The sequence below is a fragment of the Fistularia commersonii genome, chromosome 6, assembly GCF_037954325.1.
Source record: "Fistularia commersonii isolate RoL2024-O1a breed Wild chromosome 6, RoL_Fcom_v1.0, whole genome shotgun sequence".
In the NCBI taxonomy this organism is placed as follows: domain Eukaryota; kingdom Metazoa; phylum Chordata; class Actinopteri; order Syngnathiformes; family Fistulariidae; genus Fistularia; species Fistularia commersonii.
In genome coordinates this window covers 3,658,747-3,675,847 of record NC_141289.1, presented here as the reverse complement: position 1 = coordinate 3,675,847, position 17,101 = coordinate 3,658,747, and the positions used below count along the sequence as shown (strand labels likewise).

The following is a 17,101-nucleotide window of genomic DNA, read 5'->3' as shown; positions in this document are numbered from 1 at the left end:
ATTAAACCTGATGCCCTCTCTCGTCAGTTCACTACGTTGGAGACTCAAGGTGAGCCTATACCATTCTACCTGAGACCTGTGTTGCTACTCTTGTGTGGGAAATTGAATCCGTAGTTCAACGAGCCTCGGAGGAGAACCCGGATCCGGGTGGCAGACCTCCAAATCGGCTGTATGTACCGGCCTCTGTTTGTTCCCAAGTCCTCCAGTGGACCCACTCGTCCAGGATGACATGTTATCCTGGCACCTCCCGGACACTAGAGGTACTCACAGAGAAGTTTTGGTGGCCAACTATTGAAAAAGATACTCGTGAGTTTGTTGCTGCTTGTACTGTGTGTTCTGCTTCTAAAACTTCTACTCAGCCCAGCACAGGTCTCCTACACAATTTACCAGTACCTTGTCAACCTTGGTCACATATTGCAGTCGACTGTCACTCGGTTGCCTACCTCGAGGAAATACGACCATACTGACCATCGTTGATAGTTTCTCTAAGTCTGCTCATTTTATTGCCCTGCCTAAGCTCCCTTCCTCTAAAGAAACGGCTGACCTTTTGGTTTTACATGTGTTTCGCCTCCATGGGATTCCCGTGGACATAGTTTCGGACCGGGGTCCCCAGTTTACCTCGCAGGTGTGGAGGGCCTTTTGTTCGACCTTGGGAGCAACTGTCAGTCTGACGTCTGGGTTTCATCCCCAGTCCAACGGTCAGACTGAACGAACTAATCAGTCCTTGGAGACATTTCTCAGGTGCATGACTTCAGAGAACCCCTCTGCATGGAGTTCTCTACTTCCCTGGATTGAATATGCACATAACTCTGTCTAACTCCTTCGTCTGGACTTTCACCCTTCCGATGTTCTTTAGGATACCAGCCCCCTGTTTCCTTCTCAGGAGCAAGAGATCAACGTTCCTTCCGTCCAGGGATATATTAGGAAGTGCAAAAGGACCTGGAGACGGGCCAGAGCTTCCATAGTGAAGGCCTCACAAAGGATGCAGAAGCAAGCAAATCGACATCGTACTCCAGCTCCTAGATACTCGGTTGGCCAGAGGGTTTGGCTCCGGGCAAAGGACCTTCCACTCCGTGTGGAATCCCAGAAGCTGGCTCCCAGGTTTGTGGGGCCTTTTCCCATTGACCACATTGTTAACCCTAGTGCGGTTAAAATTGCCTGCAACTATGCAGATCCACCCCACATTTCATGTCTCCCAGGTAAAGCCTGCTAAGGAGAGCCCACTGGCCCCTCCTGTCCATCCCCCTCCTCCACCCAGGATCATAGACAATGCTCCTGCTTATACTGTGACGACTGTTGGATGTTCGGGGACATGGATTACAGTATCTGGTGGATTGGGAGGGTTATGGACCTGAAGAGAGGAGCTGGAGTCCTCATCTCCTTATCCTCGACATACGCTCATTAGGGACTTCCATAAGAGGAGGCCTGATCGAGCAGTTCCCGCACCTGGAGGTGCGCGTAGAGGGGGGTACTGATACATCCACTAGTAATGTCTGCTAGAAGCAACGTCTGTTCCCCTCTCTCCCTTCTCTGATTCCAGGTGGGCTTGTGTGGCGACGAGGCAGACCGGTGGAAGCGACTGACAATCAGCAAACGAGGTGCAGCTGATTTGGCCGCACACACCGGATGTCTCATCGCCAGAACGTCAGATTCCACAGCTATGATCACCGGATTACACCTGCAACCACCTGGACTGTTCACCTACTGGATCCTCCTCGCCAGCTCAGCTTCTGTCCGGAGCCCCTGGATCATTCCACCTGTCTGCTACACCGTCATCCAACTCCGCCGTCCTCTGCCTGCCTGGAACCCCCAGCCTCACTCACTGCCTTCCCACCAGTTGAGTACCGTAGGTTTGTTTAGCTTAGGAATCCTTGCATTACTAGATTTGTTAGTTTATCGCCACTTAGGTCAGTCCGCTAGCGTTAAAGTTAGTTGCCATCAGTTTGTTAGCTTGTTCACTAGATTTTCTAGTCGTCCCTTGTTTGGCTCCATTTCTGTTTGTATTTTGGCAACCATTAAATATTACTAATTTCTGAGTCCTGGTCGTGTCTTGTTGCTCCGCACCTGAGTCTTTGAACCATCCGTAACGTTTTGAAGGTTAAATTGCAGGATCGTTTTTGCACTCTGTGGGTATGAAGAACTTGGCTACCTAAAATAACATTGACACAGTTCATCTCTTGTTTCCTAAAAGTAAACCAAATATTTTATCCTCTCTTGCGAAAGAAATTGGTGATGGAAATTTTTCTTTAATCCATTTTTGAGTTATCCCGGAAGCCTTGTACTTTTTTCTTTTACACAAGAAAAATATATGGTCTGGTTTCAATATTTTAACAAAATATTCTCTTCAATATTAAAGTGTAACCTCTAATTCCTTAGATGGGTGGATGTTCATAATTTTGCAGTGTCTCTTTTGCCTTGGTGGGTAAAGGTGGCGTGACATACTTAGTTCAAAGTGTGGCCATCAATTCCTTATCAAATTATTATTTTTTTTTACATCCAGGGAATAAATTCTCTTTAGAACATTGTCTAAAAAGAGTTGCTGCACTTCCCTGGAGTGTTAGTGAGGGTAGTTGGACGGTTTGGTGCATCATATTTTTGGTAAGGAATACAAATTGTCGAGGACGTGCAAAACTTCATGAACTCTAATATGGGAGGGTTAAAGCTGTGTTTATAACAATTGTTCAAAGTCTAAAAGATTGTCATTCATCAAGTCAGTTATTGACCATATACCTTTTTCAAAACCCTTCCTTCGAAAATGATTTGTTGCGAAGCAGCACATATCTTTTATTCCATATTATTGTATCGTGTGGTGAGAAGTTGTGTATACATACACATCATTTTCCAGTACAGTAAGATTTGTTTACAGAACTCTCATTTCCCAGGCATCTTGTTGATATCAGATTAGCAGAAGACTTAGGCCACCGACTTTGTTAAATAGTTTGTTTCTGTCACAATATGTGATTTCTTCAGGTAATGTGGTCTGTTCCTCCAAATAAAATTAGAGTTCCTGAAGAAAGACCGACAAGACCAACACAATTGTATAAAAGATTATTTCTAGAAATGTCTAATGAGAAGATGTGCAAAGCAGCAAGTGATCCGGAAGTAAAAAAAATACATTTCTAATCAAATCAGTGTTTAATTTTTAGTGGTCTAAAATTATTAAAACCTCTTGCAGATAACCTTATACAATTTTATTTTTTTTTTGCGATTCTGAATGCAGGATAAGTTGCAAAAGATGAATGGATGTGCAACAGAAAAAGCCCCTCCCCATCCCAATGTAATGGCAGATAAAGGATGGGAAAAAAAAAAAAAATCCTCAGAATACTTTCAGGTCACTATATGTATTTGTCAACAGTGAGGACCTGGATGCTGTGTTTTTTGGATCTGGTCTCGAATCCAAACTCACACTAAAAAAGATTTTTTTGGAATTTATCCATGTCATTAACTTGTGGAAGCTCATTAGGAAAGAAAGCCAGGGGAAATGCCACACACACACTCTGCAAACTTCCCTAAAACTGAAATTTTATTAGAACATCTATGATTTCTTCACCGGTCATTTGGTTTGGATTTTATATCATATAATTTTTGAAGTGATTAAAATATAATCTCAGCTCCAGCTAACTAATCAGCTTTTTTTTTGAAAATCAACAATTATTTTTTAAAAGTTCATAAATTATTGTGCATTTAATTTTTATTCCACATGCACACTGTAGACTGCTCTTTCTTTCTTTGATGATTAAAAAAGAGTTGCAAATGAATTATCCAGTTACCTACCTAAAATAATTTTTGTATATAATTAATTTTATGTGAAAAAAAAATCTCAATTATGATCAGGGAGAAAGTATCTTATCCAGTTTTGAGCCTACCTCCTATCTTGTGCGACAGACTTTTCATCTGAAGGACTTTTTTTATGACCATTTGTTTTCTAAAGTTGACTTTTCAGCAACGACACAAAACAACTTGGATGGGGTCGCAATGTCAAACAATATCAACATTTTTATTTATAAAGTGAATTTTCCCCGTTAGTTCAGTTCGTATGTATGACTGCATTAAACCATTGTTAGTTAATCTACCCTCATAATAAAAGCGTACAACTTAAACTGCTTAATAGGTTCTCCTTTAAAAAGAAGAGTCTAAATTTAACAGTACCAATACCAAAACAACAAAAACTCTCCGCACCGTCAGCGTGTTTTGTTACGATCGGACGGTCCAGACATCTAATGGGACAGTTCTGATGTCGACGGCCGGAACGCGGGTCACTGAGCGCTCATTTTGGAGGGCTCGGTCCCGGCGTCGCCGTGGTTACGGGACGAATCTGAGCCGTTCACATTCTGCTCTTTGCTTTTGCTTGTGTTTTCGCGGTTCTGCTTCTCCCTCTCCAGCGCCCTCTCCATCTCGGTGTAGTAGTCCAGCGCCTTCCGCACCGGGTCGATGATGTGCTGCTGCAAAGATTTGAGCGGGAAGCGGTCAGTTCTCGCAGATCCGGCGGGTTCACAGTATTTTACCGATCGAACGCGGATTACTTGCCTCCAGGCAGGGGAAGAGGTTGGCCAGCTCGATGAAGAGGGGCAAGAGGACGAATCTGATGAAGCCCGTCTGAGACGAAGGCTTGGTGATCTTGTCCCGGTCCATGAAGGGGGTGACCGGGAGGCCTTCCAGCTTCTCCACGTCACTCTGCGGACCAGACGCATCCGGCGAAAAACATGGCGGAGGCTCAAGGCGTCACCTCGGCAGCTTACCTGGTTGTAGAACTCCTGCAGGAGACAGTCCAGCCAGGGCTCGGCCACCTCCATGGGCCGGGCCTCGTTGGAAATGTCGCTCACCTTGATGAGGATCATCATGAGCTGCGGCGGCCGAGGAGACAAAGAGGGGCCTTCAGCGAAGAGCGGCGAGGCGGAGATCGGACATCGATCTCCGGTCAAAGAGAGGCAACGTGATGGAGATCCACCTCCTTATCTCCATCATGGAGTCATAAGACTGTACAACAACAATTTGTTCTGCCTCCATAATTCCACAATCTCACTTCCTTGTTTGTCCCAGCCCACACACATCCTGCCTGTAGTGGCTAAAGTAAGTATTTGCCAAAGTATTCACTCATTTAACCACTCTAAGACGGAAAGAACGAGTCTCTACACGTGTTTACTGTTGACGACGGTAGAAAACAGTGTGTTCGCTCCGTCCTTTACTGAATCAGCCCAGGTATCAAACAGTTTTACCTTTATACACATCTGAACTGATCACGTCATAGCTCAGCGCCCGCTCCTAACCTTATTTGGTTAACCTAAACATGAATACATATGCCATGAATATGCATGTACTCAACAAAAAAAGCAAAATCAGATACAATAAAGTAATTATAAATAATTATGCTATAATCAACAATCACCCAAATATAATTTAAATAATATTATATCCAAATCTGAGACTAAATTACAAAAAAATGGAAAATGGCACTAACACTGCCTATTTTCATTTATTGATTTTATTCATTGCTATTTATTTATTGTCACTCTATTTATATTGTTGTTTAGTTCTGGTTGTGTACTTTTCAATGTTACTCTTTCCTTGATGTTGCCCATTGACATCCCTGATGTTGTTGTTGTATATTTATCTACTGTGTAGTTATTCATGGATATCTTGCAATCTTCTGCCTTTCTATTTATATTTCTATATATATATATATGATATAATATATATATACAGTGGTATGAAAAAGTTTGGGTACCCCTGATCATTTTCAAGATTTTCCTTTATAAGTTATTGGTTGTTAGTCTCAGCAATTTCAGTTTAATATATCATATAGAAGACAAACATAGTGATATTTGAGAAGTAAAATGAAGTTTACAGGATTTACAGAAAGTGAGCAATAATTATTTAAACAAAAGTAGGCAGGTGCATAATTTAGTAGATTCTCCTTTTGCAAAAATAACAGCCTCTAAATGCTTCATATAGCTTCCAATGAGGGTCTGGATTCTGGTTGAAGGTATTTTTGACCTTTCTTCTTTACAAAACATCTCCAGTTCAGTCAGGTTTGATGGTTTCAGAGCACGGACAACCCGCTTTAAATCACACCACAGATTTTCAATAATCTTCAGGTCTGGGGACTGAGATGGCCATTCCAGAACGTTGTACTTGTTCCTCTGCATGGATGCCCTAGTAGAATTTGAGCAGTGTTTAGGGTCGTTGTCTTGTTGAAGTATCCAGCCCCAGGCGCAACTTCAACTTTGTCACTGATTCTTGAACATTGTTCGTAAGTATCTGCTGATACTGACTGGAATCCATGGGACCTTCAACTTTTACAAGGTTGCCAGTCCCTGCACTGGTCACACAGCATGATGGAACCACCACCAAATTTTACAGTGGGTAGCAAGTGTTTTTCTTGGAATGCTGTGTTCTTCTTCCGCCATGCATACCGCCCCTAGTTATGTCCAAATAACTCAATTTTAGTTTCATCAGTCCACAGCACCTTATTCCAAAATGAAGCTGGCTTGTCCAAATTTGCTTTAACATACCTCAAGCGACTCTGTTTGTGGCGTGTGCGCAGAAAAGGCTTCTGCCGCATTACTCTCCCATACAGCATGTCCTTGTGCAAAGTGCGCTGAATAGTTGAACGATGCACAGTGACACCGTCTGCAGCAAGATCATGTTGGAGGTCTTTGGAGCTGGTCTGTGGGTTGAGTTTGACTGTTCTCACCATCCTTCGCCTCTGCTTATCTGAGATTTTTCTTGGCCTGCCACTAACTAGAACTGTGCCTGTGGTCTTCCAGTTCCTCACTATGTTTCTCACAGTGGAAACAGCTGAAATCTGCTGAGCGAGCTTTTTTGTATCCTTCACCTAAACCATGATGTTGAACAATCTTTGTTTTCAGGTCGTTTGACAGTTGTTTTGAGGCTCCCATGTTGCCGCTCTTCGAGAAGATGCAAAGAGGAGAGCAACTTGCAACTGGCCACATTAAACACCCTTTCTCACGATTTCACCCCGTGTATGTAGGTCAAGGGTCAATGAGCTTACCAAACAAATTTTGTGTTCCAATAATTGGTGCTAAAGGTATTCAAATCAATAAAACAACAAGGGTACCCAAATTTATGCACCTGCCTACTTTTGTTTCAATAATTATTGCTCACTTTCTGTAAATCCTATAAACTTCATTTCACTTCTCAAATATCACTATGTTTGTCTGCTATATGATATATTAAACTGAAATTGCTGAGATGAACAACCAATGACTTATAAAGGAAAATCTTGAAAATGATCAGGGGTGCCCAAACTTTTTCATACCACTGTATATATATCATATATATATATACATATTTATACTATATTTATATTCATATTTATTTCTTTTTTTTGCCATTATAACTATTACGCTGCTGTGGGGATCAATAAAGTTTATCTTATCTTATCTTATATTATATTATCCATATTTTTTTTTGTTTTTGCAGCTACAGGTCGGTTCCCGAAGCATCAGAAGTCCCATAATATCGCTCACCACGTCTCTGTGATCCTTGCTGGTGAAGTCAAACGAAGGCAGGATGGACTTGAACCTGCTCAGGATCTCGTTGTGCCTCGTCATGTCGGTGGCCAGGATGCACCTGCGATCGGTCACACGACTCCGATAGCCACCAATCCACGTTTTTTCGGTCGCACAATCACAAAATATCCCCTCGGCTATTACAGTTTAGTGAGCAAAAACAAGAGTAGGTGGAGAACCAGAAAAGATGATCTCACTTGATGATCCCCTCTCTGATCCTCTTGTACTGATCCAAAGATACATTCCTGAAGATGTTGCTCTCCGACTAAAAACAGGAAACCCCGTCCGGGTCACGTTTCAGCGAACGGCACGTCTTCCGTTATAAAAACAAAGAAGAAGAAGAAGGACTCGGTACCTTCTCCAGGATCTCAAACGCCACGGCGCAGTGATGGTTCTCCAGGGGGGAGATGTCGTTGTAGCGGAGTGCCAGCTCGGTCCGGGCGTTTATCTGGAAGAGGAGACGTTGGATGAGTTGAACCCCGTCTTACACGTCTGCAGACGGAGGTGAGTTGTTAAAAAAAAAAAAGGTTGAAAGAGAATGAGGAGATCTTAAGGTTCTCCTTCCAAAGTCCTAAAACCTGCAGGAGGTTCACTGGAGACACAATATTGCCGATACTGAGCGAATGGTTGACGTGTGAATGACTGTTTATATATCCCTAAATCAGGAGTCCCCAAACTCTTTCCTTCTAGGGGCCAAATAAGACCTTAGAATTAAGAATTAAGAATAAGAATTAAGACCTTAAAACACTTTATAGCCTTAACTTTGACACTTTATATTTTATTTGTATTTCTTATTCTCCCTCCTTCCTACCATTATCTATTATTGTTATGTATTACTTGAAACTCTGGCACAACAATTTCCTTCGGGATAAATAAAGTCGTTCTTATTATTATTCTTTTTCTTATAACTTGGGCCGGGCCAGTTTGTCACAAAAAGTGTGACGATCGCAGAGGTGTCTAAATGTAAAAATGTATCGTTTTCAAGAAAGCCACACATAACCAAAAATTAATTAAGGAAAAAAAAAAACAGAAAATAAATAATAACATTATCAATGAAATAAATAACACTATTTATGAAATAAATAATAACCAAATAACCCTTTTCATGTTTTTTACCTAAAAAAAAGACTAGATAAGGCATAGACTGCAGAAGGGTGGAATAGAATGTTACGTTCTATGCATGTGCAAGTCACGATTACGTGGCCAGAATAAAAAAAATATCATAATGCATCTCTGGTATTGTTCAGGGGCCGGGCAAAATGTGGAGGCGGTCCGTATCCGGCCCCCGGGCCGTAGTTTTGGGGACCACTGCTCTATATGCATGTGAATATGCGAGTGAATGTTTGGATGTCTCTATATAATATATGGATAAAAAAGTGAATTGTGGCATGTGTATTTATGATGAGTAAATGGATGAATGTCTCTTTATAGCCTGTGAAAACAGGGCGAATGGTTGATCTCTATATAACAAATATTAAATGTACATGGAGTCATTACATTACATTACATTACATTCATTTGGCAGACGCTTTTATCCAAAGCGACTTATAAAAAGTGCAATTCAGTCACCGAAGATCCAAAGTACCAGTAGTCGGAAATCAGAAGTGACCACTCAACCATATAGCCATCTCAGAACCATATATAAACGTAAAGTCATTTCATTGTTTTTTTTTTTTTGTTTTTTTTTTTCAGGGGGGTTTGGGGCTAAGTGCGACCACACTTAAGTTTCTTGCAATTGTGGTTGGCCTTATCACGGTGTTGTCAATGGTCAAGGCCTGTATATGGTGTCTGAATGAGAGGATGAATTGTTGGTCTCTATGTTATCCGTGAATGAGTGAATAGCTTTATGTCTATAGGACGAATGAATGGCGTTTATAACAAAACAAAACTGTTTGCTTCACAAGTGTATGCTAAATTGGAATTTAGCTCTATAACCATCAGTAATATCTACCGTTCACTCGTCACATAGACTATAAAATATGCGAATGAAGGAATAAATGATGACATGTCTCTTCAAATGCAAAAATTAGGTCAATATATAAAGGTCAAGACACTGCGTAGAAAACAGGAAGTAGCAGCACCTCTACTTCCTGTCACAGCCATTCTACTTATTGAACACCAGCCGGCTCGATACAGCAAGCGGATTTGCGAAAACTTGTCACCCGCATAAAAAGTATGGCGGGTTAGCGCACGAAGGCGTTACCATGACGATGCTAACCGTTACCCGCGCGCTAACAGCTTCATCCGCACCTGGTAGGCGTTGTTGTATCCGGTGTGGTCAAGGTCGTGGCAAACGGCAGAGGTCAGCATGATCAGCAGGTCGATGCCGTCCATCTTGCTCTTCAGGTCGGTCAGCCAGATCAAGCCGTACATCTGCACCAGACACGTTCCACAAGCGTTCGTACGAGGAAAACGACACTTTTTGAAAACCGCGTCTGGATCGTAGCGTTCACTTGACCTCTTAAAAGCGCGGGAACCGATCCAAATCACAGAGAGCGCCCTCTGCTGGATGGTAAGTAGAATGATGCTAGATTTTTTTCACCTGTATTAAGAGTATTAAAGGTATATAACTAAATTATCAAAGTGTGATGTAAGTGATATATTCAAACTAAACGATTGAAATGGAGATTTGAAATGATGAGAACGGTCCGGGAAATGTTATATGCTGAAATATTTATACAAATTATCTATATACAATATATATTTGTATGTGTGTGCGTATATTATGTATATATTATATATACAACTTCGACATATATTATATATTTGTATATATTGTGTATATATATATCTATATATAATATAAATATTATAGTACATAAACCAAATATTTATATATACATACACACGCACATACATACATACATATATATTTAAAAATACACGTCCTCTTCAATAACAGCCATTAATAACAACTTTAAGGTGAATTATATGGCTTAAAAATCACCTGAACAGGCTGAGAGCTGAAGCGGGAAGTGACTTACTTTCTGGAAATACTCCTTCATGCCTTCATTACCGTCAAACCTGAGTACTTGGAATTGTATCTTCCCGTTTCTGGTATCCAAATATGACAAGATAAAAAAAAAAAAAATCACCTCCAACCTCCTGACCACCGATTTTAATACACTTTTTATTTTATTCTGTTAATCTGAGCTGCGTTGTAACTCAGGAGGCGCTAACAGCAGTTAGCCATTCAATGAAAGAGCGCGTGCTTGTGTGTCTCTTTGTTTACCGGTCCAGGATTATCATTATCAATAAGTCTAACGCTCACACACACACACACACACACAAACACACACACGCTCACCATCTGGGTGACGCAGAAACAGTGCTTGAAGTTATGGAACGGGATGTTGTTGTATCTTCGATAGACCTCAAACAGGAACTCCTGCAGGACCTCCGGCTCCACGTTGTAGGCGGTTATGAAGTCCAGGTCCGTGTACATAACCTGCAGGAGAACCATGATCTCGGCATCCTCCCACTGCCTACACACACACACACACACACACAGAATCAATATGTTATTAAACATCCAGGATTTAGTCTCCCCCTGCTTTCATTTTTTTGTTTTGTAAGTAGTAGGCCTGCACCGCTTTGTGCATCTGTTTATCATGATAATATACAAACGCCGCTTTTCACCGCCGGCCCTTCAAGCCTCCCAAAATTCAGATTTCTCCCTTCGCCCCCCCGACCACCACCTCCGTGAAGCCCACTTCAAAACGCGACGTGCTGATGTCGCCTTTCACGGGCATCTTTTGATGAACGGACGCCTCTGCCGGTGCCATTCAAATGAAGATGATCTCCGCTCTTTCGTTCCTCTTGGCAACCAACGGACGCCGCGCCGCGTGCGCATCGAGGCCTCTTTTGTCTGCTTTGTGGTCGCCGCGCTGACGGGAACCTACCAGTTGTCGAAGGTGGGGGTCTTCAGATACTGCCTTACTTCTTCTGACACTTCCAGGGAGCTGTTGGTTGGAGGGGGCGCCGGCGTGAACGCGCTTCCTGAAGATCCGGGTTATTTCTTTTTTGCATTTTAAACGTACCTCATTTGAAGAAACTTCTCCCGCACGTGCTCACACTCCTCCCTGGTCTTGTGCAGAGTCCTCTTGTGGTAGAACGGCGAAGGTTTGTGCGTTCCCTCCGACAAATCCTTGAAGAGTCCCAGCCAGCTCAGATGCTCCACACTCTGAAAGATTAAACGGCCTACATTTGATAGATCGATAGATGGGATTTTCCAAAAATCATCCAAAAATATGTAGCATTGGAGTTCCCATATTGGCCAGATGTGTGAATGAGAGTGCAAAAGTTGTCTGTTTTGTATGTTGCATGTATGAACGGATGATGTCTCGGTACCAATATGAACAAGAGAGTTTATGTTGTATTTCTATATGAAGAGTGACTGAGAGGATGAATGGTTGTATTTCTCATGTGAATGAAAGGGTGAATGGATGCATGTCTAAATATGACATGTGGATAATGTGATGTGTGCATGAGAGTGTGAATGGATGTATTTCTCTATATAGCTGTACGTGTGAATGTGAGCGTTAATGGATGATATTGATTTTAATATGAATGAGAGAGTGAATGCTACATGTCTCTATATCAGGGGTAGGCAAACTTTTTGGCTCAGGGGCTGCATTGACTTTTAAAATTTGACAGATGGGCCGGGTCACCACAAGATACGATATATATATATATATATATATATATTAAAAAAAAAAACGCATTTGATAACAGTACGTATCAGACTCACTTGCTTGGTTTTAAAGGCTCTGACGTTTGCTAGCATTTCATGCACAAATTGTTTTTTTTCCCTTGTAGCTTCGCTTGCAGCTCATTCATGGGTGTCGGTACGTCCATACAGTCATTTAGCAGACGCTTTTTTTTTTATCCAAAGCGACTTACAAAAATTGCAGTTCAATAACCGATGATCGGAAGTCACCACTCTACCAAATATTCATCTCAAAACCATATTCATACATTCATTTCTTGTTTTTTTTTTTTTTTTTTGGCTAGAGGCTAAAGGCTAAATCACAAAGCCAATCTGTCATTCAGTTCATGAAAATTCTCAAGTAGCTCCAAAAATGACATAATCTCCCGTTTGAGCTCCCGCATTCATTGATCCAATCATTTAATCATTTAAATCAAGTATGAATTCTGTACCAATCTTTGGCGGGCCGGATGAAAAAGACCAACGGGCCGGATGTGGCCCGCGGGCCGTAGTTTGCCCACCCCTGTGTTGATGAGAGGGTGAATGTTATGTTTCCATATTGTCGTATGTCTCTACATGAAATTTAAATGTGAATGAGAGTGACAGTGAGTCAACGAATGTACAGTATCTATATGAATATGAATGAGAGAGTTAATGTATTTTTTTCATATGAAGTGTGAATGAGAGGGTGAATGGTTGTATGTCTAAATATAACGTGTGAATGAGAGAGTGACAGATGTATGTTTCTATATTAATATGAATGACAGTTAACACTGGATTTCTATATGAATTGTGAATGAGAGGGGAATGTTTTTTTTTTCTCTCTATACATTTCAATGCGAGAGTTAATGGATCTATATGATGTGTAGCCCAGTGACAGCTGGTTTAAGCTGAATGCAGGACAAACCGCATAGATAATGGGTAATAAATGAATATATCAATGGATAGGTGGTTGGAATGTGAATATGGCGTGGTCGCAAACCCATTAGAAAGATATAAGCTTTACATGCATTGGAAAAACACTGCATATCAGCCTATTTTCCCCCCGTACACAACGCGATCGGGTCCCCGTGGCCAAACCTCCAGCTTCTCTCGGAATAAATCCACCTGTTTCTTCATCTCGTACACCACGGCGGGGGTTTCGCCCGCTTCTGACAGGATCTTCTTCTCCAGGCCCTGCAGTCTGAGGCAAGAGTCGAGCCGCCACATAAACTCCATTTGTCATTATAAATATGACAATTTCACAAATGTCATATCATTTTTTTTTTGGTCAGGATTATAATTTCATTTTTATTTCAATTTTTTTGGCAGTCATGGGCCCCAGTAATCCTTTCTTTTAACCTCCCAACCACCGAACACAGGACTTTCCTCTACCTTTTCTCCATGGATGAGAGGTCAAATCCTAGTGCACCAGCAAGCTCTGCACCTAAAGTAGCCAATATATGTAAAAAATATATGTAAATATATATATAAATACGTAACAATATATATATACACACACGCATATATATATATATATATATATATATATATATGGCCAATATGAGAACTTTAATGCTACATATTTTTGGATGATTTTTCGACAAGCCCATCCATCGATATATATATATATATATACACACACACACACACACACACACATATATATATATATATATATATATATATATTAAAGTTTTATTAAAGTTCTCATATTGGCCATATATATATATATACTTATATACATTTATTTTACTACATTTATCTTTTTAAATTAATTAATTCATTTTAATCAAGCCATTTATTTTATCTATCTATCTATCTATCTATCTATCTATCTATCTATCTATCTATCTATCTATCTATCTATCTATCTATCTATCTATCTATCCATCCATCCATCCATCCATCCATCCATCCATCCATCCATCCATCTATCTATTTATTTATCTATTTATTTATTTTTAAGAAACCCTAAACTTGCGTTTTCCATGACACCACGTTGGAGATACCTAACGGCTCATTGTTGCAGTCGGAGGCCACCACCTCCAGCTTGTAGCAGCAGTCTGACCCGTTGGGCTCTAAGTTCGGGGAGATGTTGATGATGTTTCCTTTGGGGTTGTAGAGCTTCAGGATGTCGTGGGGTCCGGCCTCGGCCGCAGAGCGGAAAAGGTCTCGGGAAAACAAACAAAACGAAATGTCTCTTTGTCCTGAGACATAAGTCTCAGCAAAACACCACAAAAAACTGCCAGATGAAGGGGACACGTGAAATCGCTCTAAAAACTATTCAGTAAATCAGAACCCTTTGTATTTGGTACCAATTGGTATTTCTTGGTACCCACTGGTATTCACGAGCAAGTGAATGGTTACGTAAGGAGCATGCTAGCCGGGGAGGTTGCTAAGGTTGGATTGTTTTGCTTGTTGAGCCGCTATGTAGCATGGAGGGGACGGTTTCCAGGACGCTGGATTTCACTGTTAAGCCCTCTTGAGGTGTCGTAAATCCAGTTTAGCAAAACATCGGTGAAGAAAGGAGGCAGCTTGAAAACCCCAATGAAGTGCTTCAGACTGCTACTGGCTAGGGTAGGTTGTTGATGTTTTCATATTGTTAGCTTGCTGTTTATTGCTTGCTGTAGCACTTGTTAGCTTCTTTATTGTAATCGTAACCAGGCCTCGAGATGTGTCTCACCATAATTGGCAGAAGAGACGATTACATCTTGCCCCGTGTACTCATGAATAGAATATTAAGGCTATTGTTTTATCATTTCAGCTATCACCATGTGACTGCTAGTGCTACTATTTGCATTGAGCTGCGATCTGTCCCAGGTTTCTGCACCGGTAAAAGGCGGTTGTTTCCTCACCATTGTCGCCACGTGCTCGGTCGTGAATTGATGAGTCAACTTTGTTGTGATTTAATGTAAATGTAAATAAAATCTGATTTTACCTGACTTCTGTCATCGATGCAATGCCATAACCTAGCTGTCACTGAATTATTCTCTAAGTGCAATATGTGAGAAGCTGCTAACCATTTGCGATTGGGTAAAATTTGCTGAAGTTAGCATGCTAGCCAACACACGCCGATCCAAAAACTCAATTTCATGATGGCTTTTTCTATATCTGAGTGCTTTTGTGCTAATAGAGCGCCAGCCAGGAAGCACCAGTTAGCCCTGTGTCATAATACCACTGTAATAAAGCGGTTGAAGGTTCTACGAGGCTGTTAGTCTCCAATGCATAAAACGTGCTACATTAATAAGCTTTAGGTACCAAGTCTGATTTCAGACATATTGCAAAAATCCGCCAAAATAACTGAGCGAATTGATGACTAAAACACCCCTTTACTACCAATTTCCATTCCAAACGTTGCACCAAACAATAAACAATAGACATAAATCTTGTTTTGAAGAACATGAGGTTAAAAAAAAAAAAAAAAAACGCTCCCGTTGAAGACTTGACTATAAAATTTGTGTCCAAAAAGCCTCCTCGAGAGCAACTTCTCGAAATACACATTTCACCGGTTCAGATTTTTTTTTTTTTTTTTCTGCGTCCATTTGGATTTAAAGTCTGGTGATGCCATTTGTTCAGCGGCCGCCGAGCCATGTGACAACCGAAGAGCTGTCAGCGGCAGCTGCACGGACGCTCGGTGCCCGCGGACAAATTAACTCACATAAGAAACTTTGATCAGATGTATAATAAACAGACTGATGTTAGAAATTGAGAAACCAATCACAAGCTGGATTTCAGTCAACATTGGAGAATGTGGTGCTCCTGCTCCTACCTTTGACGTCCTGGGCAGGGCAGTTGATGGGGAACTCCGCCTGTTCTGGCCTCCCGTTCACAGTGAAAAAAATGATTTTTGTCTCCATGTCATGAATTCGAAGCTGCCCGTGTGTGTGTGTGTGTGTGTGTGTGTGTGTGTGTGTGATTATCTCCATCCGTCTCCACTCCTTTTCTCGGAGGCGGCAACACTCCACTTCTGTAGCAATTGTCCCCCCAGCTCTTCCTCCCCTCCTCCTTTCCTAGGAGCCACAAAACACCCGGTGAATGGAAACACTTGAGGTGAGTGCTTTTCATTAAAGGACAATTTCTAATAAAAATGGTTTTAGCAACTTTTATAACAAAACAAAGCTGTTTGCGTCACAAGAGTATGCTAAATTGGAATTTAGCTCTATAACCATCAGTAATATCTGCACTGCTTATCCTGAGCTCAGGTTACGGCACGGCCTATCTCAGCTGTCATTGAATGAGAGGCGGGGTTCACCCTGGACCAATCACAGGGCCTCATATAGACGCATACAACCATTCACTCATCATGAAATAGACACATGAAACCGTTCACCCCGGTGAAAAAGCCCATGTATAGAACAACCCCTTCTATAAGAACTGTTGTGGATAAATGTGATGGTACAAATTCATCAAGTGCTAATATGAATAACCAAGCAATTAAAAGAAAAAACTTTATTGAAAATTTTTTTGGGAACAAAATTCATGCAAATATCAGTTTTCTGGCTTCTATGGAACCATGTGAAGCAAACATCAGGGTGGAATGGGCTCTCTCAGGTGTGTGTTCTCATGTTCTTCTTGGGAACATCTCCTCCCCATCCCTCAGACAGCGAAACTGGACCTGGAGTTTCTGGCTCCAAAGGTCCAAAGACGTCTTCCTTGTTCCCCGCCGGCTGATGAAGGAACGGTCGCTGAATCTAATTTCCTTGAAGTCGCGCTCCTTTTGAACTGCTCCAGAGTTCCTCCTCTTCCTCTTTCAAGGCCACACAGAGCCGTGACCTGTAACCCCACATCGGCTAAATGATGTGATCATTGCCATCATCTGGAATTTTGGTCTTGGAGCTCTTTTGAAAAGGTTACAGTCTCTGCTTTCGGACCGAAAAGT

At 41.4% G+C, this 17,101-nt stretch overlaps 1 protein-coding gene across 2 annotated transcripts; it reads right to left on the bottom strand.

Moving 5' to 3' along the window:
- Positions 1-4,025: 4,025 nt before the first annotated feature.
- LOC147233181 (high affinity cGMP-specific 3',5'-cyclic phosphodiesterase 9A) lies at positions 4,026-16,166 on the bottom strand. 2 transcript variants are annotated; one of them, XM_086147756.1, is made up of 14 exons: positions 15,992-16,166; positions 14,232-14,393; positions 13,615-13,666; positions 13,321-13,423; positions 11,573-11,715; positions 11,435-11,494; positions 10,840-11,017; positions 9,783-9,905; positions 7,888-7,980; positions 7,730-7,797; positions 7,491-7,593; positions 4,740-4,844; positions 4,528-4,674; positions 4,026-4,442 (listed from the first exon to the last, which is right to left on the bottom strand). In XM_086147756.1, the coding sequence occupies exons 1-14, from the start codon at positions 16,146-16,148 to the stop codon at positions 4,257-4,259; spliced, it is 1,680 nt and encodes a 559-aa protein (XP_086003882.1). In that variant the 5' UTR covers positions 16,149-16,166; the 3' UTR covers positions 4,026-4,256. The 2 variants fall into 2 exon arrangements, with proteins under 2 accessions (XP_086003882.1, XP_086003883.1); XM_086147757.1 differs by lacking the exon at positions 15,992-16,166 and having other exon boundaries at positions 14,232-14,490.
- Between the last annotated feature and the right edge of the window lie 935 nt (positions 16,167-17,101).